The 24,642-nt window shown below is 29.9% G+C and overlaps 2 protein-coding genes across 3 annotated transcripts; both read right to left on the bottom strand.

Annotated features, from left to right (window-relative positions):
* Positions 1-17,547, bottom strand: LOC112736644 (uncharacterized). Of its 2 annotated transcripts, none has more exons than XM_025786193.3 (10): positions 16,908-17,547; positions 16,461-16,719; positions 11,840-12,577; positions 10,583-11,410; positions 9,738-10,454; positions 8,209-9,051; positions 3,208-4,779; positions 1,079-2,124; positions 708-826; positions 1-389 (listed from the first exon to the last, which is right to left on the bottom strand). In XM_025786193.3, exons 2-8 carry the CDS (start codon positions 16,512-16,514, stop codon positions 1,114-1,116), a joined length of 5,763 nt encoding a protein of 1,920 aa, XP_025641978.1. In that variant the 5' UTR covers positions 16,515-16,719; positions 16,908-17,547; the 3' UTR covers positions 1-389; positions 708-826; positions 1,079-1,113. The 2 variants fall into 2 exon arrangements, with proteins under 2 accessions (XP_025641978.1, XP_025641969.1); XM_025786184.3 differs by having other exon boundaries at positions 1,083-2,124.
* On the bottom strand, positions 16,818-24,429 carry LOC112721393 (probable disease resistance protein At4g27220). The gene is made up of 4 exons (XM_025772464.1): positions 24,306-24,429; positions 18,925-18,938; positions 16,908-18,737; positions 16,818-16,829 (listed from the first exon to the last, which is right to left on the bottom strand). The coding sequence occupies exons 1-4, from the start codon at positions 24,427-24,429 to the stop codon at positions 16,818-16,820; spliced, it is 1,980 nt and encodes a 659-aa protein (XP_025628249.1).
* Between the last annotated feature and the right edge of the window lie 213 nt (positions 24,430-24,642).

Genomic DNA, 24,642 nt, shown 5'->3' with positions numbered 1-24,642 from the left:
TTATGTAGAAACATATATATATATATACCAATGTCAATCCTATTTTTAAAACAATCTCTTATAACTACAATATAAACCACACTCCTTCAATATTGTAAAATTATTACAATCAACTTTCATTTTAAAAATACGCTAGTGCTCTCAATAACTTAACTAGACACACCTTACATCTTGTATAAAAATACAAGATATAATTTTATTCATAAAACACACTTAGCTTATAGCTATGCCACTTAAAAGGCAATCACACATTTCTTCCTGCATAGTAATACAGGGAACTTATTCATATCATGCACACCACACCACACTCAAACAGAAATTGAATATTGGTTGCCATGATGGGATCCACTTCTATCTTCTTAATTGCTGCATTTGGTGTCCCGTAAAACCTTAAAAATGAAATTTCAAAAAAAAAAAAACAATTGTGTTGGTTAATATTGACTAAAGTTAAAAAAGTCATAGGATTGGAAAAAGCAAAACTCTCCATGATTTGAGTTGAATGTTAACCAAACTTAGAGTAAAACTTTCCAAAAAGAAATATGTAACTGCATCAAATTAAATTGTGTGTTTTTCTATCTAATTTGTTATCTGGCCTAATAATTTCAGTTGTCATAATCATCAGATTGTATCCATACAAAATTACAACGAAAGCATAACCATTTCCAATTTTATTTTTTTTCTCAAAATAAGGAGAAAAAAAAATTTACCAGCCATCCTTATTTATTTGTCCATTGCTCCTTGATTAGACTACTAGTTTTGCAAGGCTAACTGGTAAGTGGTAACAAATGCATTGAAAATAAGCTTCCCTTAGCAAGCAACAAATTTCCTGCAAGAATTTATATACAAGAGCTAGTTAACTCAAGTTACATTAACTATACCATTCTTTAATTTATTAAATTCTCACAAAGGACAAGAATTGGATAATAAAATGAGCAATATCAAAAATTAATATAACCGAATATGGAGGGAGCAAATCAAATGACATTCCAAACAAAAACTTTTTCCATTGTTTTGGTGCATTGCGTAACATGAAAAGTAAAAGATGATGCAAATTTAGCAGATAGATAGAGGAACTAACCTACATGTTAAATTATAATTATACTAATTAACTCATCAATGCTGCGAGGATCGTTTCTCAAATTGTTGACTGACTGCAGCATTTAGATTATCTTTCGAGCAACAAACTCCATCTATCTCCACCATCCATAATTTAGGTGCTTCCACGTCACCGTGTGAGAAAGTTTTCATGATCTTGCATTGACTGATGTAAACTTGAAACCCATAACTTGGGAACTTTAAAGTTGACTTTCCCGTGAAAAAGCTTCCAAGTTTTGGCAATTCGCTTAGAAACAGGAACTCGAGGTTTGGGAATGTGAGCTCATGTGGCTCGTCTGCCTTTTGTGTTGCTAATACTACTGTTTCCAGTGACTCACATTTGGAAATCTGCATCACACTCAAACTTTGCAAGCTTTTGGCAGTTGAGAATGTGAACATATACTCCAATCTGTTGCATTCAGTAACCTCGGCTTTCTCCAAAGATGGAAATTTCAAAGTTGAGTTTCCTTTGTAGAAGCTCTCAAGTTTTGGTATCTGGCTAAGAGACAGTTTCTTAAGCTTTTCGAATATGATGACATCATGATCATCATCATGTGGTTGATAATCCAGCATTAAACTTTCGAGTTCTTCACAGTTGGATATGTGCAACTCTTCAAGTTGAACAAGACATTTGGCGGCTAAAGAAGTGAACAAATACTTCAAAGATGCACAACCCTCAACTTTCAGGGATGTGAGATTAGAGGAGGCCACCCAGGTGTGCTGTAACCCAATGGATTCAAGCTTGTGCAGATTCCTCAATTCCAATTCTCGAACAAGCAGCTGTGAATGAATAATCTCAGGCTTTTTTGAGGGGAATATATTTTTGAAAACACTGTCGACCACCACAAGCATTTGAATATTGGGAAGTGGCACCTTCTTTGGGAAGAAATTAAAAGCAGAGGCGGCATCTGAGTCATGAATATCATTAAAGCCCTGCAATCTCACATATTTTATGTTTTCGGAGTCCAAATAAACCATCATCACACCTTCCATGTCTATTGACCGTCGCTGTAAGTGAGGGGTAACAACCTGCTCCATCGGATTCAAAGTTAATAAGAAGGACAACACATGGCCATCATGACATGTGAACATTTGAATTTCTGCAAAATGCGTACAGTATTCCAAATAAAATGAAATAAATGAAGCACGCAGAAGCTTACAAGTTAAACGTGTTAAAAATCTACTTTTCTTGATGATGAAGAAAACATCAATTGTTTGGGAAAAAAATGTGATTTTACTCGATCAATATAGCTTTTGTTATAGATAAAAAAAGATTTCACATGACAATTGAATTTAAAAATATTTTAAATAAAAAAGATCAATTTGTTCAACAATAAATAACAAATTTAATAAAGAATTTGGCACTTTTTTTTTTTAGTTATGAAAAGGTATTATTGTGACAAAGTCTATTACAAAATAGTTGAATGTTTTTTAAATAAAATATTAACTCACTATTTTTAGTCTCTTTGTTTAAAATTTATAGATACTCTTAATTCAATCCTAAACTCAAAATAAGAATCAATTCTTTTGAGTTCTTTGACATTATACTTGAAATATACGAGGGCGACAAATCAATGGAATTAACTTTTCTCAATAAGTTTATTTTCAAAAAAAGAAAGGCAGAAGTATTAATTTTTTTAAGTAATATCATGAAAGAATTAAAATAAATTTAGTATTGTATATTTTTTTTTAAGACTAAAAATATTTTTTGGACAAAAAAATAAACTATGTTAACGAATTTTTGAAACAAATATCTAACATTATTACGTATAACAGGTTATTAATATAAATCGATATATGCATATGCAATTTTATATGTTCAGCATGCAATTTTTAAATTGACTTAGATGTGCATATAAGCTATTACCACATATACAAGCAAGAGATCAGAAATGGCAAAAGATGCTCGTATTTTCTAATGGTGGGTAGCTTCTCATATTAGATACATGCATTTGGCTCATTATGAATGATTTAAAAGAATAAGCTGTTTATTGTGATAAATAAAATGCAGTTTCCTCAAAAGTACATATTCTACGGAGAAATAAGCATACCATATATAAAACTAACAAGATTAGAAAGTTACGAATATTTTTAAGGTAGGAGCCTTCGTACCTTTGCAGTGGAATCTTTTCCAAATTTACAATGAGAAATATCCAACTCTCTTAACTTGGGCAAATTTAGAATTTCCATTCCAGCACAAATGTATGTAAGATTTGGCAAATTGTGCAGAGTCAATGAAGTTAGCTTAAGAAACATAGTAAGCTCCTTATTTGTTTCTTTATTGTCTGCTTCATCTTTTGTAACAATTTCAACCAATTTCTCACAGTTTTTTACGTTTATCTTTTTCATGTTAGACATGGGCAATGATGCTGGCAACAAGCTTGTGAGGCTTTTACATCCATTCACAACCACTTCCTCCAGACATAGAAAGCTGAGACTACTTCCTTTAGGATCCTTGTTCCAAATATGGCTTAGAGTTGGCAGATGCCCCAAAGTCAATTTCTTCAAAGGAATATCTATTATTGTATCTTTGACTTCGAATATGGCCTCAACAGAAATTATGTCTGTATCTTTCACATCAAATATTGTCTCAAAGGAACCACAATTCCCAACCACCAACTCTTCCAATTTATGAAGGGAAGGTAGCATATGCCATGGTAGTAATGCATTTGATAATGAAAATTCAGAGTCTTCCATTCCATGATAAATGTTGCTCAGATTTGGCAAATTCCACAGCTTCAGACAAGATAGCTTGGAGAAGATATTAACCTGTTTATCTGCATCTTCTTTGGCTAGTTCATTTCTTGTGACAATTTCAACTAACTTCTCACAATTCTTCACTTCTAACCTCTGTATGTTAACTGATTCTAGGAATAAGGATTTTAAGCTTGCACATTTATCAACAATAACCTTCTCCAATTTTGGAAGACTGAGCTTTCCTTTCCAAACATGGCTCAAAGTTGGAAGTTTCTCCAAAGTCAATTTCTTCAAAGGAATAACAGTAATCATGTTTGTATCTTCTTCATTTGTTGGTGCATCTTTCACATCAAATATAGTCTTCAAGGAACCACAATTTCCAACCACCAACTCTTCCAATTTATGAAGGGAAGGTAGCAAATGCGATAGTAGTAATGGACACTTCAAATTTGGCAAATTCCACAGCTTCAGATAAGATAGCGTGGAGAAGATGCTAACCTGTTTGGCTACATCATCTCCAGCAACAATTTCATCTAACTCTGCACAATTCTTCACTTCTAACCTTTGTATGTTACCCTTGCCAACTGATTCTGGAAACACCGATTTTATGCTTGCACATTCATCAATAATAACCTCCTCCAGTTTGGGAAGACTGAGTTTTCCTTCAGAATCCTTGTTCCAAACATGCCTCAGATTTGGAAGTTTCTCCAAAGCCAATATCTTCAAAGGAATAACAATATCTGATGGTGTATCTTTGACTTCAAATATGGCCTCAACAGAACTGCATTCCCGCACCTCCAACACTTGTAATGTACCGAGGAAGGGAAGTAAATGAGAAGGTAGTATTGCGGTTGTAAAGAATTCATCACAGTCTTCCACCACCAGACTTTCTAAATTGAAACCAGAGAAGAAGGCCTCATCTGTGATATGCACTTTATCAAGCCATAAATCTTTCAGCTCCGAGTGATCGCCAAGATCAAGACATCCCTGAATTTTGTTATGTCAAGAAAATAAATATAATATAAAAGATTAATTAGAACTTTAAACATTTCAAATTTCTTATCAGAAATAACAATAATGGTGAATATAATTAATTACAGAAAAAATAATAAATAAATTCTGAGTTTTTTATTGGAAAGACGACTAAACATCTTATCAAATTTAATGGACAACATATAAATTCCTTTGTCGATAGTTTGAAATTAATATAAAAAATCTATGTATCACTTGTCTATAAAGATTTAGCTAGATATGGTTAGCATAATATATTTTCTAATTATTTGTTTGTCACTTACCATTATATTCAAATTAAACATTTTATAAATAGATATTTGGAATTTTATATTTACCCGCATTGATCATTTTGTCAAAATTATTTTAATTAATATCTCTTTTGGCGTGACCATAAAACAATGCTAACAAAAAATATATATATATATATTGCCAATTTTCATTATTTCATTTCTAAAATTTATATCAATATATAATAAAAGGATATATGATCAATTTCTTAACTGGTAAATTTTGTACGACTCTATCTTAACACATTTAACTTAATTTTAGAGACATTTATAGCCACTTATGTTAATTTATATTATAAAAAAGCAGTACAAACATACATATATATAATAGTTGTAATAGCATAAATTAAATCCAATGTTAAAAACATATAAAAATTTATCTTCGTCAATTTTAAAAAATTATACTCGATATATCCTTTTTTATATATTACTCTAAATAAATGCATTTATTGATTAATAAAAAAAATCAAAGTGGTGAAGAAAAAGAAATAATTAGATTATAAGAAAATATGTCATATATTTATTTTAAAATACTTGTCCAAAAAAATAAAATAAAAACGTATATTAGCCTAGCTAGAATGTTAAAAGTGAGATATTATGGAACAAAAAGTTTAATAAAAAATAATTATCTAAATAAAAAAAGGAACACATATTAACACAAAAATGAATATAATCTTAATAATGCTTAAAATAATAGGTAAATAAAAATACTTTTAAATAAATGAACATACATAAAATAATTATTTGATTATCTCAATTAAATTTTTATGATATATCTTTCTATTTATAGTTATTTCTTATTTTCATTTTTATCTCATTTTTTAACTAAATTTTATTAAATTAAAATATTTTTCTATTAATATAAATCCAAATTAAAAATTTGTTAAAGGCATTTTCATTATACATCACAGTGGTACTTCTTTATGTTTAGCTTTTCATATTTTATTATTGTCTAAAAATGATTATATAATGTCCTTACATTTTAGTCACATTATTCCATTTCTTCATTCTGGTATTCAAAACCTCGAGTTAAAAGTATTTATGTATTTCTTTTGTATTAAAAGAAAATAATAGTTTAACTATTTTTTAATTGAATATTTGAGATATGCTAAGTACCAAAATATATCGTAGAGTAACATAATATAGGAGAGTGATGTTAGCCTTGTTTTGTTAAAATTTTTAAAGAGACACCAGTACTTTATTTTGTATTTAGTAAATCAAAATAATTATATATTTATATTTATAATTTTAAAATATTAAAGATATTTTTAAAAATATTTAAGAAAATATTTTTTTAAGTTAGTTTATATTTATCAAAATTAAAAAATTTCTAATATAACTTTATATATATTAATAAATATTATATTTATTCTTGATTAAATTATTGATGTCAAATTTCATTTACAATCAAAATTCTCTCTATTTTTATGTTTATTATGATCATTTTAAATTTAAAAAATTATTTTACTAAATACAGTTATTGTTATTATTTGTACTTATTAAAAGTCACTTTTAATTTAATTTATCAAATATAAAATGTTATAACATTTATAAATATATCTTTAAAAAGTCAAATTGATAAAGTTATTTGTTTAAAATAAAAGATTTCTCAAACTAAGTTTTTGTCATTTTCAAGAATAATGATAATATCACTCTTCTTTTGTGTTATTTTTTAAAATATCCTTTATTTTATTATTTTATTTTTATAAATTTTGTTAGGACACCATTTATATAAAAATGTCAAAAATAACTTTTTCTAAAGTTGTTATTTAGCCACAATTAAAAAGTTTATTCTAAAAAAACATAGATTAATAATAAAAGTATAAATTATGAATAAAATTAAAGATCTAATAAAAGAAATAATTATGCTAATAATTCTAAGTAATATTAATCCAAATGACACTGAATATTTCTTAAATCAATACAAAATATTCTTTTTCAAAATCTCAATTTTACAATAAGTTTTATTCAAAGAATTCAAAAATAAATAAGAATTACTATACTAAAAATGGAATAATTAAGAATTGGTAGATTCAAATATAGATATTCAAAAGTAAGAGAAAAGAAAAAAATTATTAAAAAGTTATAAAATTGTAAATAAAAAATCAACTCATAAAAAATTATTAAATTTGCAAAATAAAAAATATCAAGATGATAATAAAATAAAAGTAGAAAAATAATATTACAAAGATTTATAAAAAATAATAAAAATAAAACAATCCTCTAATAAAATTTGTTAAAAAATTAAATTTTAAACAAATTAAATAATTATTATCAGAATCAAATTAACGATTTCAAGAATATATCAATACTTTTTAATAAAGATAATACTTTTAATCTATGATACATGTCAAAAATTTAATATAATAATCTATTCAATGAATGAAATCAAATGTCTTTATTTAAAGATACTTTAAACGTCTTTGCCTAAATCTCTGTCATTTTTTTCATTAAAAATTATTTAGAAATATCATATAATAAAAAAGTAACATTATCAATTAGATATAATACTTTATAATATTGTTTTTATCAATTAGAGAACAACAATTAACAAGTGATTATTAACAATGAACAATACATGATTTTTTTCAATGCAATACACAAACTTAAACTAAATTATTATTGGTGAATTTTAATGCATTCCAAAAAAATAAAATAAAAAGTGCAATATTCTTTAAAGTGTGAATTTTGAATCTTAAATTTATTTTATTATCACCAAGTATCTTGTTACTGAAAATCTATCTTATTAATCTATTTTATGGTTTCTCTTATCTAATTTCTTTTTGTTTTTTCCATACTATTCCTCTGAGTTGAAATCACCCCAAAATAATTATTTATCAATTAGTTAAAGGTGTTTGTTATAGTATTTAAAAGTTATTGTCTAATTACTAAAAAAATTAAATAATTAATTTTAAATTTTAAAATATAAAAGTAAAAAATTTAAAATATTTAAAAATTATTATAAAAAAATAAATTAGACAAAAATTAGATACCAAATAAAAAAATCTATAGAATTGGCCTTAGTTAAATTAACCAAGTGTTTAACTTTCTAAGGAAAATATTTGAAAGCGGCACATAGTAAAATTTTATTTGGAGAAGGGTCTTTATTTATTACCTCACTTAGAGACTGCACTAGCAATACTACTACAGCAGCATTATTAAGATCACGGAGGAAGACCAAATCATCACTTGAGTCGTTGTAAGAAACTTGAATCCTTCTAGAAATGGGGGGGACATTTCCATGAGAGAAAACTTTCATCTTGGAGCAATCCACTCTGTCCAGTTGAATGAGAGAGGGGAACTTCAAAGTGGCATTCCCTGAATAAAAGCATTCCAGGCTTTCCAAAGATCGAAGGGTAATCCTCTGTAGCTGCTTAAATTCAATAGCTTCGTCTTCCGTCGCGCTCTGCTGTTCTTCCCCCACGATTTCTTTCAATGATTTACAAAACCCAACTCGCAACTCCTCAAGGTGTATTAGCATTTTCGCTGTTGAAGATGTGAATAGACGCAGCATTGCATCACAGAATTGTATGTGCAGTTCTTTCAGAAAGGAGCAAGATTGTAGCACTATTGTTGTCAATTTTGGACAAGCAGAAACATATAATAGACGCATCTTGTTTAACAAGTATTCTACCCCACTGATGGTTTTCAACTTATCTAAGTTGGATAGGTACAATTCTTTCAAGTTTCCAAGAATCTCCTTATTATTAACATTATCATGGGAGGGCAATATATTTTTGAGGATTTCATCACAGGAAAAGCTTAGTCCCAGTGTTTCCAAGTTGGGTGTCTTCTCAAATAATCCAACCGGCACATTACAGGTACTCTTCCCATCATCATCAACAAGGTAAAGTTCATTCAAACTCTCAAGATTTTTGTTATTCAATTCTGTCAACCATGAACTTAAAGCTTGAGTGTATCTCCAATTCAGAGCCAAATATTCCATCTTGGAAATATCCTATGACAGAAACGGTTGATAAGTATAAATAACTTTTTGAAGCTTAGGATTATAAAAAGTAACAATTAATTATTTCAAAATTGTAAAATTGTTAGCGAATTGACTCTAATAAGTATCAATTATGTTAGATATAGACAATTATTATATAGCTTTTACAAAATAACTATCATATAGGGTTTAGGTTTACTAAAACTAACTTTTTGTGTATTACTCAAATAAATATTAATATCTTTTTAATCAAATAATCTAAACACGCATAAATTATTTTTATATGATTGATTATATAAACAATGATTTAAAACAAAATTAATTTGCAGACTTCTTCATTAGAAAACAGAGAAGAAAAAAAGAAAAAGAAAGTGAAAAACATACAATAATTTTTTTTTCACATCAAAAAATATAAAAAAAAATGAGTATTTATCGAATACTCTTTTCAAATTCGAAAGTGTGTATCTCATTCAACATAATTGATAAAATGAGTTTTAAGTTACTATTTATTTTTAAAAGTGCAAGTAATGTTAAGAATCTAAATCCTATAAAATAAAATGACTTATAAATATAAAATGAAAAGTTCATCATTATTAAAATAGAATAATGAAACTTAAAAGTTGTTATAATAAATTACTTTCACCTTAGAAGATATTATAACAAATAACAAATAACAAATAACAATATAAATTATTTACCTTTATATTCATGAAAAGTGGTTGCTTAGCAGTTGAAGTGCTGTTTTGGTTTTCCTCTGGTTGACTCTGAAATAGCTGATCGTTGCAATCATATACCTCTAAGCGATTTAACTCAGGGCATTCCAGAGTAAACTTCTGAGAGCAAAAGCCAGTAAGATTTGGCAAATAGCACAATTCCAATGTGGTTAAACAAGGAAACACAAGATCTTCATCAACAGTTCCACCTTCTTCTGCTTCAACAATGTTGGGTAACTCACCACAAGTTCTAACATCAAGTTCCTCAAGCTTCATAAGATCTTTGGCCAAGGCTATAGGAAATAGAGTTCTCAAATCCTTACACCGATAGACATTCACTATTTCTAGACTTTTGAAGCTGAGAATTCCTTTTTTTTCCGGGTTCCACACATGTGTCACATTTGGAAGCCATTTCAAAGTTAGCTTCTTCAGTTGGAACGATGTTTCCTTGATCTCATCATTCATTTCAAAAATTCCTGTTATTTTTTCGCATCTATCCACTTCCAATTCTTTTAAGTTCTTGAAACTGAAAAGAACATTTGATGGAATTGCGTATGGTTTGAACTCACAACCACGCAGCTTCAAAGTTTTCAAATTGTTAAACAATTCTCCTTGTGGTGGGCGTTCTTCTTTGCATTGCCATAGTTGTTGTAGATGAGGATGATCAGAAACACTTAATTCCTCCATGCCTTTGAAAAATATCTGTGATTATATTAAATTTACAATTATATTTCCTATATTATTCTTTACCTCTAATTCAAACACAATCTTATTCGAGTCAAATAATTTATTAGAACCACCAAAAGAAAAGAATGAAATTTAGACAATACCTTTTTGTTGAATATATCTCGTATTGTTTCTTGTAAATTGTTTGTCCAGTACGCTTCCACCTTCTCTTTTTCATGGACAACATATACTTTTCCCAACTTGGGCGGCGGTTTCATGTGTTCTTGTTGGGAGAAACTTTTCAATTCAGGACAAGCACTCACCACAAATTTCTCTAATGATGGAAACTGAAACGCACAACTCTTGGACCTGCAAAAGCTTTCCAGGCGCTTGAGAGACGCAAGTTCAATTGTCGTCAATTGTTTGAAAATGATGTCATCTTTGTCTTTATGATCTTCTTGTCCTTCCTCTGATACAATTTCCTCAACAGATTCACAATTATTTACCTTCATGGTATTGAGTTGACCCAAACTTCTAGCAGTTGATGGTGACATTAAATATTTTAATGTTTTACAGTCAACCACTTCAAGCTTTGTCAAGTGAGAGAAAAATACATTAGAAGGTGCTATGGTTTTCAACCATGGGCAATTTTGAAAAACCAATGTCTCTATCCTTTGAAGAATTGGGTCTCTTTCGAAGCCAATGTTCTCAAGATTTGGTAGATCTGTTAACTTCAAGCTTTTCAGCTGTGGGACAACACCTAAGCTTTCAATCTTAGCAAGCCTTTCAAGAGGCACCAATTCTCGAAAAGAACCATTATTCAAGCATAGATTCTTCATATTAGGATTGCTATAAAGGAAAGAATACAGAATTTTAGTATCCTTCAGTCCAGATAATTGAAGCTCTTCTAGATTATCCCTTCGATAATCATAGTTAGTCGATGACGTTGCATGTCTCGACTCAATTTGAATTGACTTCAAATTGTTCATTACCTACATGGAATAAATCATCACAGAAAAATTAATTTAGCAGGCATAAAGTTAAATACACCAAAATGCAAATTCATGCACGTATTCTACGCCATTTTAATTGGGGTTTAGTTGTGACGATATCTTGACTTTGTAAAATTTCATCCAATCATGAAAAATATTTGATTTGATTTTTTTTTCAATGGTTAAAGGTTAAATCCAAAAAGGAATAAACAAAGAATGTACCTAGTAATTAATAATAGAGCATAAGATAAAAAAAAAAATATACACTCATCTTAAACCCATAGTCTTCTATCAAACCTCTCAGATATTTTTATTTGATGATAATGTAAAAGAGTTTAATTTTCAACCACGCCCATTAAATCTAATTAATTTTTCTTCTGCTATTACGAAATAGCAATAGAAATAAGAGTTTGAAGGTATTGTTATTACCGTTTCAGGAAAGAGGGCAGGCTTTGTTTGTTCATGTATGATTTCTTCTTCTCTGAATGGTTCCAAGTTGTCACATTGTTCAATAGACAAGTTGTTGAGTGCTGAAAATTCTATCCCATAAGCTCCTGGATAGAAACTCTTGAATTTTGGTAGTCTAAAAAATTTGATGGTTGCCAATTTCAAAAAGTTAAGTTTAGTAAGACTGCTGGCATCTTCTTCTTCTTTCTTGGCAACAATTTGCCTCAATTGAGAGCAATCCGAGACCACAAGCTCTTCAAGATTATTTTCAAGTGTTTTAGCGACAGGAGCAGAAAATATGTTTTCCAACCTTTTACAATCTTGAACCCATATCTTATGCAAATTGTTTAACTTAAGAATCCCTTCAAGCTGTTTTTTCTTCATGTTGAACATGTGCTCTAATTTTGGAAGTGATTCAAAATGAACATCTTGCAATTTGGTTGTTGCATTCTTAGAAGCTGCTGGCTTATTTTCCCAAGCTGCTGGGTCAAATATAGCTTTCATTGACTTACAATTGGTAACGCTTAAGTTGCTTACTTGCTGAAATATTCCCACCACATTAGAAGTGAAAACATGGAGCAGTTTATCACACTCATCAATGGCCATGGTCTCCAACTTTTCAAAAGAGTCTTTTGGGAGTTCAAATTCATTATCACATATCCCACTCAAACTCTTCATGCTTCTCACTTTAATACTCTTCAAATTTGGAAAGATGGTAACCTATTGTGTGGTTCACAATGCAATAGCAAAAAACTCAAATTAAGTCAAATGTCACAAAATCAAACCAACAAAGAGAGATCGCCAAAGAAATGCTTGCATTGCTATTTGCAAGTTGGCATCACGAACAAAACTAGTAACAGTAACTCCTCAAAATAATAATATTGCAATGTTGGGCTTTAATTTAATTTAGCTTTTGTTTCATAAAATTTTTTGAAAAAGTGCTTCTACTCTTTAAAAGTATGAATTTTTTATTATTTTATGTTTAGTAAATAAAAAAAAATTACGTATTTTTGTTTTTAATTTTTAAAAGATCGATGTATCTTTTAAAATATCTACAAATGCAACTTTTTAAAGTTGGTTTATACTTTTTAAAATTTAAAAATCTAATATAAATTCATATATTAACTAATTTTCAATTTTAACGTTTAAATTTATGTCTTTTAGAGTATTTTTAAATTTTAAAAGTTATTTTACCAATAATTGTTATTTGTGTTTATTAAAAATTATTTTTAATTTGTTTTACCAAACATATAAATACTACACTTTTTAAAAAGTATAACTTTATCAAACTAATCCTTAAAGCTAAGATGCATTTTTGGTGACAAAACTTAAGATGAATATATATATATATATATATATATATATATATATATATATATATATATATATATATATATATATATATATATATATATATATATATATACTTTTTTATAAAAATATATAAAATAGTTTAAAACAAAAAATTTATATATAAACTTATAAAGTGGACTATAAATAAAATTATGCAAATATTGAATTGAAGTTTATTTATTTAACTTCATATAATTATATTTATGTTTATTCATTTTAAGTACGTAGTAACTTCTATCGTTACTTTTATAGTATTTTTTAGTTATATTTAAATATTATATTACAAGAATAAAACTATTAGATAATATACAAGTATGAATATAATATTTCAATAGTTGAAAATTAAATAATATTTAATTTTTTAATTTTATTTTTTATAAATCAAAATAAAATCTATTTTCAATAATATTATTACAACTACTATATAAATAGTTAAAAGGAAAATAAAAATAATATATAAATAACAAAGATCATATATAACTAATGAATACAATTAGACTTAGAAAAAGAGAGACTAAAATAATGTAAAAGAACATTATACACTCTAGTGTTTTAGGGAGTTTATCATCTAATACATATAATTAGAAAACTTAAAGAAGAATTATGGTTAAGAATAGAAGAGAAACAATAAGAGGCATGATATTAGTAACGATTCTGTTACTGTTAGCGTATATACTAAAATTAATTACTAAAATTAGCATAAAAATATGAAATTATATAAAAGGATATAAAGAATGATAAAATAAATATTGACTTATATAATAAACATAAGAAAAAATATAAAAAAAGGAATAAATTAAGTTTTATTACTCAATTTATATTTATTAAAAAATAACATACATTAATATTGAAGGCAATGAGTAATTTAATAAAAATAAAGAATAAAAATAATATGAAAAATAAGTCTAAATATTAATTTTATAAAGAAGAATGGAAAGATATGAAATTCATATAAAATGATTAAATAAATTTAATAACTCAATTATATTTATTAAAAAAAATAACATTAAGATTAAATACGCAGAATAAATGTGAAAATTATGAATTGATAACAAGTTGATTACATAAATGCTATTTAATTACTATGCTTCTAAATGTGATTATATAAATAAATAATTTTATAGCATAATTACACATATTATAGATGATGGCGTTAAAAAAGATATAGTAACCAAAAAAATAAATATAAAAAAAGTAAGATAAAAAGATAAGAAGAATTTTAAGTCAATGTAAAGAAAAAAGAAATTAGATTATGCCACCTTGAAAAAAGTATAATGTGACATAATAGAAAAATATTAAGTATGAATGAAAAATATATACTAACACATTGTAGAGAAGTCTCTCTTCTTGAGAAATTTTAATATTATAATTGTGCTAAATTTATGGTCTCTTGTTTAAGATTATCTTGATGATAAAATTCAATTTAAATTCTTTTTTCCAAGTAACGATATTTCTTATTAAAGGAATAAAATAAATTAGACATATGAACTTTTTCTTGTATGTGACTTTTTAAGATTTATTTGAAATAATTATCCTTTAAATAGATTTTAATAAGTATTGCTAATGTTAACTTTTTTTCATAACTTATCATCATTAAATTTTGTTAAGAAGGGTACACAGAGGGGAAAAAAACTTAGTATCATTATATAGATTAAAGAATATTATGTATGCCACGTAAGAAAAATTTTATATGGAAAAATGAAATGACGTAAAATATCTAAGAACGGCCAGAGAACTACTTTAATTTCTCTTATCTCAAAAAAAGTAAATGAAGGAAAAAAAATTTTAATATCACTACGTAGATTGATTGCAAGATATTTTCGTCCGAACGATCATTTTAAAATTAAATTAAATTTTATGAATAATTTTGTAACTAAAAAATGTTGAAAACGAAAAAAATTATCAACTCCTATTGTAATAATTAAAATCGTACTTAATCTAATCTAAAACTTTGATTTTAGTGTACATCTAGTATAATAAAAAATAAATATATTTTTACCATCAATAATAATAATAATAATAATAATAATAATAATAATAATAATAAATGTATTATCATAAAAACTTACTTTTACAATTAATATATCCGCGAGAAAAGTACTCTTAAGAGTAAAGTATCGTTTTTGTCCCAACATTTAGATAAGTTCTAAAATTGTTCCTAACGTTTAAATCATCATATTTAAGTCCTAACGTTTTAAAATTGACTCAATGTTGTCCTGCGTTAGGATCTGTTAACAGAATTGACGGCGAGACAAAATTAAAACAATATTGAAATGTTAGGGACTTAAATAGGATGAAAACATTAGAGACAAAAATGATACATAAAAATAAATTTTATCATTCAATAATATCAATTTTTTACGGTACATAGTTATTCAATTATTTTTTAACCACATCTAAATAAATTAAACTTAATCACATTACTTTTATTCTAAATAAATTTATTTTTTATAATTTTACTTTTAAAGATTTTTTTTACTCATCATAAAATGTTTGTAGACTGACTAATATATAAACTTGCGAAAAAAATGATACATATACAATAAGGTATAAATTGTATCTTTTGTTACTAATATATCGAAATTCTTTAATGTTTAAGAGTAAAAATCTTTAAACGTAAAATTATAAAAAAAATAAATTTATTTAGAATGAAAGTAATGTGATTAAGTGTAATTTACTTAAATGTGATTAAAAATAATTGAATAATTATGTACCGTAAAAAACTGATATTATTGAAGGATAAAATTAAAATTTATTTCTATATATCGTTTTTATCCCCAACATTTTCGTTCTATTTAAGTTCCTAATGTTTTAAAATTGTCTCAATTTTGTTCAGCGGTCAATTTTGTTAACATATTCCTAATGACAGGATAACATTGAGCCAATTTTAAAACGTTAGGGACTTAAATAGAACGATTTAAACATTAGGGACAACTTTAAAACTTACCTCAAACGTTGCGAATAGCGATACTTTACTCTCCTTTTAAAAATATACATATACAATTATTGAACATTAAGAATACCAAACGCCTTTTTTAAAATAATTATTAGTAGTCCAAAATATGTTTAAATACTTTCTTATACAATTATTATTTGTCAAAAAATAAATACTACTACTCTAAAATAATTGTTTCTTCTACACTAATAACAGTCAAGAATGCAAAATTTTGTTGTAATGATATATGAATATTATTCATTCGTTGTTATGAAATAAAAATATATGGAATCAATGGCCAAATTACGTACATACCTTCTTTTCACTTTCAGTATCATTGCTGTTCTCTTTGAGAAGAATATGCTTCATGTTGGCACACTCGCTGACAGATAGACTTTGGAGACTGGAGAGTCTTCATATTTATAGCCATAGATAATGTTAACAAACCTTCTAAATTATCACAACCATTCACTTCCAAGTGTACCAATTTTTCAAAAGGAGGACTTTTGTCATCCCATATTTGGGTGATTTGGATAGAGCACAACTCCAATCTCTCTAATTTTGAGAATTTAACCTGTGAAGAAACACAAATAATAACTTTTAATTTACGTCAAATGAGAAAAAAAAAACATATGTAAATGTTGACTAACTAATAAAATAAATTTGTTTTATTTAGGACATTAACTTATAATATAAATACACATAAAATAAAAATTTAAAATGTAAAAGAAAAATAAATTTGTTCAATAGTTCTGGACTGACCTGTTTATTGAACAATACTTTTTGTTGCTCTGTAGATGAATTGGAACAGAATCCATGAAACTCAGGTAATGATTTTAATGTCAAAGTGCGTAATTCTTGAAGCTCAAGAGACTTCGACGCATTAGCATCTTGTGCATTATCTTCCGCAAAGACAATCTCCTTTAGAGAGTTACATTCTGAAACTTCAATTGTTTGAAGAGCAACCAAAAGCTTGACCATAGAAATTAAGAAGACATTCTTTAATAAACCACAAAGCTTAATCTTGACAACTTTCAGTTTACAAAATGAGGAGGATGAAAGTGACACACGAGAGCATAGTTGCTTCATGTTATCGAGCTTGTAGAGGTGCAATGTCTCCAGTTTCGGAAAAGCGTTCTCAGGATGCTTCCTCTCCTGTGGCTTGATCAAATACCGAATGCTAGAAGTACTCACAATGGACAGAGTCTTAAGACATGGAAACCCTTTCAAATTCAGTGCATAAAAGATGTCTTGGACACCGTTGAGTTCTTCCAGCAACAAATTCTCAACTCTTTCAAACAACATTTTGATCCCTTTCTGAGAATGAATGCCAACCTTTTTCTCCAGTATCGCCAAATACCTCAACAGTTGATATTTCTCCGGAATCTTGAAATCTGGCTCCAAATGTGTACTTGACGAGCCAATTACAATTTTATAGCTATGCAGCTTATCAAAGAATAAGTTTTTTGGCAAATGGTCAACACTTGGGATTTGTAAGTCAACATTTGTTATTTGATTTAGATGTCCCAACTCTGAAAGACTAGCATTTTTGTTTTCATTTTCCTCTCTATTATTATCCACCCTCCATTCAACCAAAGTGTTTCTCATGTACAACTCCTCCAAATCAGTCAAGCTAGATATTACACCAGCTTGAATTGATTTTAGTTGGGAGCAATTACTTAAGTCAAGAATTTGCAGCTTTGACAAATCCTTCAATTCAGTGGGCAAGCTTTTAATATCAGATCCAGAAAAGCTTAGAATTCTTAGATTCTTCATAAATTTGCCAATATCGATGCATAAGTTCTCATCTAGATTAATGCATTGCTCCAAACAAAGCTTTCGGAGTTTTGTTAGGTATTTCATTGATGAAGACATTTCGGAGAGATCAATGCCAAGCAGAACCAACACTCTAAGTTCTTTCATTCCTCGGAAAAAGTCTTTCCGTATTTTGAAATGTTGATGGTTATTGTGAAAATGAAAGACCTTCAGTTTAGGACATTTTAAATTTTTAGGAAACTCGGTGTTGACATCACAATGATGTAAGAAAATAGCAGTGTACTTCTTGAGTTTATCATCATCAGGCCATTCATCTAGCTTTTTTTTTGCGAGCACAAACACGTTATTCTCTGATGCTATCAACAAAGCTGCATTGTGAACAAGGTTTTGCATCGTGAAACCATCATTTGAGTAACCGTCAGACAACAAACCTGACTCTTTTAAATGAATAAGCAACATTTGCACTTGATCTCTGGCTTCCTTTGCTGTGTAGACGTCAAGAAAACCCAAACCAATGCATAGTCTCACTAAGTCTGAGACCAATGCATCTTGACCCATACAAGCACAAAGCAAGAAGATAAGCTTGAGCTCCTCATTTGCTAAAAGCTCATAACTCAACTTTGTAGAATACTCAGGTGTTCCTGCAAACTTTTGTCTTTCAAGTGTTTTAAGGGTCTCCTCCCAAACTGAGCGGCTTTGATTTTTCAATGCCTTTGCAGTTGTAACTATTGACATGGGCAACCCCTGACACTTCTCGGCAATGTCAATGGCTAGCCGTTCATCAAGATCAGAAATTTTCTCATCTGTTATTCCTACCTATTTTGCACAAAAAGAATATAAGTATTGAATACAATATGATATGATATATAATCACAACAATTTTATGAAAAAAAGAAAATTGTCTTGGTACTTTAACAAGTTTAAAGTAACGATATATTGGATTTTGATGTATACTATAATCTGTTAATACATATACTACAAATAAAATATGGGGTCTAATTACCTTGCAAATAGTGGCTGAAAATATTTGAAATCAAAGGAGCAAACAAAATGTATATGTGTAGGCTAGTGTGCAACATACAAAATGCAATTTAAATTCGGTGATTACTATGATATCTAAAAAGTAGTATCTAACTTGTTAAAAAAAAGTAGGAAGAAACAATAATTTTTAGCCAACAAAATAGCCAACAATTCACAATAAATAGAAGGCAAAACATCTAAAACTAGAAATAATAAAAAATCCAAAATTCAAACCAAAAAATTTAAGATTTAGTATTCAAAATTTATGTTTAGAATTCAGTGTTTAAAATTAGAATTTAGAATTTAGAGTTTAGAATTTCGGTTTTAATATTTAAATTTAGAGAGGGTTTAGAATTTAGAGTTTAAGGTTTTAATTTTAGGATTTAAGATTTAAAATTTAGGATGACCGATAGTGGGTGGATGAAGGAGGTAGTTGTCGGTGATAGAGGTGGCCTATGGTGCTCAGTGGCAGTAGCGGTGGTCTGTGGTGGTCCTTGGCCGGAGGTGATCGGCAGTGGCAGTTGTGGAGGAATTAGGAGAGGAATTATCCTAGATGAGTTACCAACTATTAACCTGGTTTTTCCTTCTTTTCTTTCAAAGCCACGGTTTTTTTTCTTCGGGTTCAACCGAACCAACCTTCTTTTAATTAAACTAAAACCTAAGGAACACTTTGATTAAGTTTATTCCTTCTTCCTCGCTCACCACTGAACGCTACTCCAAGAGGAACCATAGTCACCACTTCATACAATGAGTGCTGTGAAGTGGTGTTGCAAGGGGAGGAAGCCACGAAGTCTTGCCGCACCAGCTCATCCTTCTCTATCTTCTATAGATATATATAGCAGAGTCAAGCCTTTCAATTTCTCTGGAAACCACATGAAGAAAAGAAAAGAAGCTAAAGTGGCAATTGATCAAGGAAGGAAATGAGGAAAACGTCAATAGCGTACATCACCATCAAGAAGGAAGAAGAAGATCATCAAAGGAGCTGCAACCCAGAGCCAAAGAAGAAATCATGTCCTTTTTTCTTTCTGATTCCCTTGGTATTTTTTTCATTAGGTAAGAATTAGTAACTCTGTGCTCTGTTGTTCTTCCTAATTCAAAGGTTTTACCCTTGCTAAGCTTCAATTTCTGTAAATGAGGACCAACCCAATCAAATTCATCACATCACAAGAATGAGACTCCTTCCTTTTCTCCATGTGCAGCTCGGTTATTTTGCCTTGTGAACTAATAAAATTTCTTAATTACATTTGTTAGGATTTTCTGGGTTAAAGTAGCAAAGAACAAACCTTAGTTTGTGAATCCTCAAAAGAGGTAAGGGTTAGGATTATAAATTAGATATGGGTGATTGTTAGATGTAATCTTGATTGATGATGATGAGCTAACATGATTGATGTTGCTAAAAATTCTGTTAATTGGTTGAATTATTGTTGTTGGATGTAGTGCAGATTTCTAATGTTGTGAAAGTCTGATCATATTATGTTTATTGTGTAAATTCTTGATGTATATAAATCTGAAGCTCTTGGGTGGAATTATGGCATAATTCACATAGATATAGTAATGAGTAATGAGAATTATTGATTGGTATGAGTTAGAAACTTAGAGGATCAAATTTGGTTATGGAAAATTAGGGAGCCTTGCTGCAGAAATTCTGAAACAGATTGAAAGGCAAATTAAAAGAAATTCTGGGAGCAATTTGGCCAGTTTTTACAAGTGAAATTGTTTTTTTGATAAACTTCATTAGGTATAGATTTTTCCGTAAAAGTTGTAAGGAATTTGGCCAAGTGGTTTGAAAGATATGAATTTTTGAAATTTAGTGGTTGCTGCAGAATTTTTTTGTTTTCTGGTTCTGCAGTATTAATTTTCAGCCACTATAACTTCTGACGTATTTGGCATTTTGAGTTGCTTTTAAAAGAATTTTGAAGATCTGTAAGTCTACTTTAATTGGATACAAGTTTCATATCTATAGATATTTTGTAGAGTTAATTATGTCTCATGAAAGTTGGGCTATCCACAGAAAATTCAGAACCAATCACTTGAAACAGGACAACACTTCCAATTAATATTTAATTAATCAAACAAAGTACTATGAATCTGAAACTTATTTGTCCTAAAACTTAAGGGAGTTAGGTGTATCCTCACTAAATTTTGGAAGTATCAAATTAGAATTGGATTTATCATAGATTTTTCAGAAACAGAGCTGTCTGTTGTATTTCTCTGAAATTTCCTAGGATAGCAGCAGATTTTTACTAAATTTGTCATCAAATCCAATTGTAATCCAAATACGACAAAACTTTATTTTTAATCCAAAGGGTATGTTCAAATTTGGCAGCATACATGACTTTAGTTAAATGAAAAAAAAAGGATAAATTTTCCCAAAAAGTTGATGTTAAATGGTGATGCGGAGGGTTGTGTAATTAAATGGTGATGCGGAGGTAGGTATAATAAAACGGTGATGCGGAGGTGCGTGTATGTAATTAGTGATGTGGAGGTATAATGAAAAGAAAAGAAAATGAGAAACAATAAATGAAACAAAAGTTGAGAATTGTATATTGAATGGGCCTTATGCCAAATTGCTAATACGAAAGTGTCCGCCTAACTGATAGCTTGAGATTGCTAATGCGGGAATGTTCGCCTAACTGATAGCCTATCTCTTATCGTGATGTCAAGATATCCTAACTAACATGGGTTCGCCCATGATGAGAATTGTGCTTAACTGACACGGTAAAGAGACCATATTTGGGGTTCACCCCGAGTAACGTCGGGTTGCGGGTAGACAACCGACACATGAGCTCATGGCCTGTGCTAGAAACATGCATGCATCATCTTGTTTGTGCATATGAATTTCTTGTGAATTATTTATTGCCATTTTTTTATTGTTTATTCTATTTACTTGTTGTATATATTTTGTGCCTTGTGTTTCTGTGTTTGTTCTATTTTTTTTACACGACAACTTAGAGACAAAGACCTTAGACCCCCTTTTTACTTTACCGAGAACTCTAGGTTCTCACCCTTCTTCTCTTTCTTATTCTCCCTCCCCAGATGGGATCGGTAGAGAAGTACGTTGAGTTTTGGGTTTTGGTACATCGCCTGCGTTTTTATCTCGACATGTCGTACGTGTTTACTTTAGCTGAAGGCCATTCCGTTGATTGACCTAGTTGACTTTTACTTCTTTTGGAGATCTTAGTACTATTTTTCCCTCAATTTTGTAGTGTATTTTTTTAGAGGGGTAGGGCTTCGTAGTAGTTCGGTTCCAGTTTAGGGAACCCGTGTGAGGGTTGGGACTGACTTCCTCTTTTGTATATGTATATATAACTTGGTGTATTTCTCGGTTTATGAAAGATGACATGTATTCCCAAACTTAACTCCTATATATATTTGTATATATGTATGTACGATATTCTCTGCTACCACGTATTTATCTGTGACATAACTTTAAGAACTAACCTTGCAAGCAACTAAATGATATTTCACGATTAATAATTTAGTCACGCTAAATCGATAAAAACTTTTATTAATATTTGTTTACGAAATCTGAGTCTAGAACCAAGTAAGTCCTTACGACGAGTAACACCTGAACGCTTGGCATTGGTCATGATGTGTCAAAAGTTGAGGTGTTACACTTACTGCCCCAGCTTGCTGCGTGGTTAGTTGTAGTTGATTTTCTTTAGGTATTTTCATGTTGCATTTTGCACACCGAACTCTGTTCCTCTCTCGCCTTATATTTTGCATTCTCCTGCATTGATTATTTTTCCAAACTCCTTAACAAAATAACTGGAATTGGATTTTGAGAACCCTCCTTTAGAGACTCCTTTATTTTGGGCTTGATAGGATTGGTATTCTCTTTATTTGATACATACCGTCTCCCAAATTGCTCAGCCTTCAACTACGTCCCCCCATCCCTCCTCCAAACATTCATTCTTATCCTCATATTCCACAAAGGAGCTGCATGTTCTTTTTTCATGTCTCAAATGTCCGCAGTAATGACAAAAATTATTGATTTTTTCAAACTTGACCGATAATTCAATCACTTTTCTGTTCGGTCCTACAGTTTTCAGCGATCTCCTCAATGTTTTTGTTGCATCTAAGAGAATCTTCACCTTCATCACCTTTACTTCTCTAGCTTTCATCTCAAAGAAATCTACATCTTGCACAACCCCCAAATTCTCTCTAATCTTCCTCCCTAACTATTATAATCAACGTTCTAAAAATTGGACCGAACCAAATACTCAAACCGGATCGGACGGTCAGACTATCCAACTCAGAACTACTAACTTATATAGTTCCATTTACAGTCTAAAACTGCCTGAACAAAAACTGCTCTTGAACCATTGAACTGGCCAAAAATACACCAGTCAGATCAAACCAAAAACCGACCGGTTTTTTTAAAAAAAAAAACTCCCCCCTACAAAAGAAAAAGAACTCAACCCTCTCACGTCCAAAATACACACAGAGCCAAATTCAACTACCTAACACTGCTCATTGATATATTCTCTTCTGCTAACAACACTTGGGACCTCCTCCAGAGAATAAAAGAACGTAGAGAGATGTAGAATATCATAAAACACAATTGATATGGCTGTTACAAATTCGACGTCATAACTCGGATTTATGCACCAAAAGTCGGCACTTTATGCCATAACTCGAAGTTATACGTTACATCCTAGAATAAAAACGTCCCACCAGACATTATTACCTAATAACTGCTCTTCGATTCAGAGGATTAACGATAATGTAACCGACCTTTTATACTCAACCTATAAAGGTATGATATCTTATCCTTAACAGACACACTAAATTCATAGTACTAACTTAAGCATCAGAGTGCCTTTCACAGGTACACTCCCCCTATGTTCATACTCTTCGTGACGTGATATCTCTCTGGACGAAGAGCTCGGATCATCCAAGCTTACAATTCGGCTCTGAAGGATAAAGCTCGGTGTTAAAGGCTAAAGCTCGGCGGCAACAACTTTAGCCGAGGTTACTTTCAGATTATTCACACAAGAAAATTGGCGCCCACCGTGGGGCCGAAAATATAGTTCCTCTCTTTTTCATCGGCCTCAATGTTTTCACCTCCAATCATGGCTCAGCAACCTCCACGTACGCCATCTGAGCTCTTCCGGATGGTGACTGAGTTGCAACAAGCCAACCAGCGCATGGCGGAGGAAAATCAAAGAATGGCTAACTAAATTGCTAAAGTAACTAATGCTCGGATTGAAAATAATGACGGACATCAGGAGCGTACAGACGAAGCCGAGTATCAATATGGACCTACACATGTCTTCAAAACTGCTCGGCATGAAGAAGCCCAACCTGAGCACAATGAAGAAGCTCGGCCAAAAAATGAGGATAGCAAGCCAGATAACTCACCTAGACCATTCACGGACGAGGCGATGAACTTTGTGCTGCCCAGAAGGTTCACCCTACCAACTACCTTAACCCCGTACGACAGGTTAGGCGATCCGAAGAAATATATCAAAAAGTTCACCTCCATAATGATAGTCAACGGTACATCCGATAAAGTTTTATGTCGTTGTTTTCTATCTTATTTAGACGATCCTGCACTTGACTGGTTTTGTTCTTTGCCTGCAGATTCTATTTCTCGTTTTTGAGATCTATCAAAGTTGTTCGAAGAGCATTTTGCTGGATAAGCCATCTACTTACACGATTCCGACTACCTGAATACCATCAAACAAGGTCAGAACGA

This window comes from Arachis hypogaea, chromosome 2, assembly GCF_003086295.3.
Source record: "Arachis hypogaea cultivar Tifrunner chromosome 2, arahy.Tifrunner.gnm2.J5K5, whole genome shotgun sequence".
NCBI classification, from domain to species: Eukaryota; Viridiplantae; Streptophyta; class Magnoliopsida; order Fabales; family Fabaceae; genus Arachis; species Arachis hypogaea.
This window is presented reverse-complemented; position numbering and strand designations above follow the sequence as displayed.

Excerpts from the sequence above, each read along its gene's own strand:
- LOC112736644 (XM_025786193.3), bottom strand. The coding sequence starts at position 16,514 with ATGAAGCATATTCTTCTCAAAGAGAACAGCAATGATACTGAAAGTGAA. Across the intron at positions 12,578-16,460 it reads ATACTGAAAGTGAAAAGAAG|GTTACCATCTTTCCAAATTT; the intron begins GTATGTACGTAA and ends ACCACACAATAG. Across the intron at positions 9,052-9,737 it reads CACTTTTCATGAATATAAAG|GATATTTCCAAGATGGAATA; the intron begins GTAAATAATTTA and ends TTTCTGTCATAG.
- LOC112721393 (XM_025772464.1), bottom strand. The coding sequence starts at position 24,429 with ATGGAGGTGAACTTTTTGATATATTTCTTCGGATCGCCTAACCTGTCG.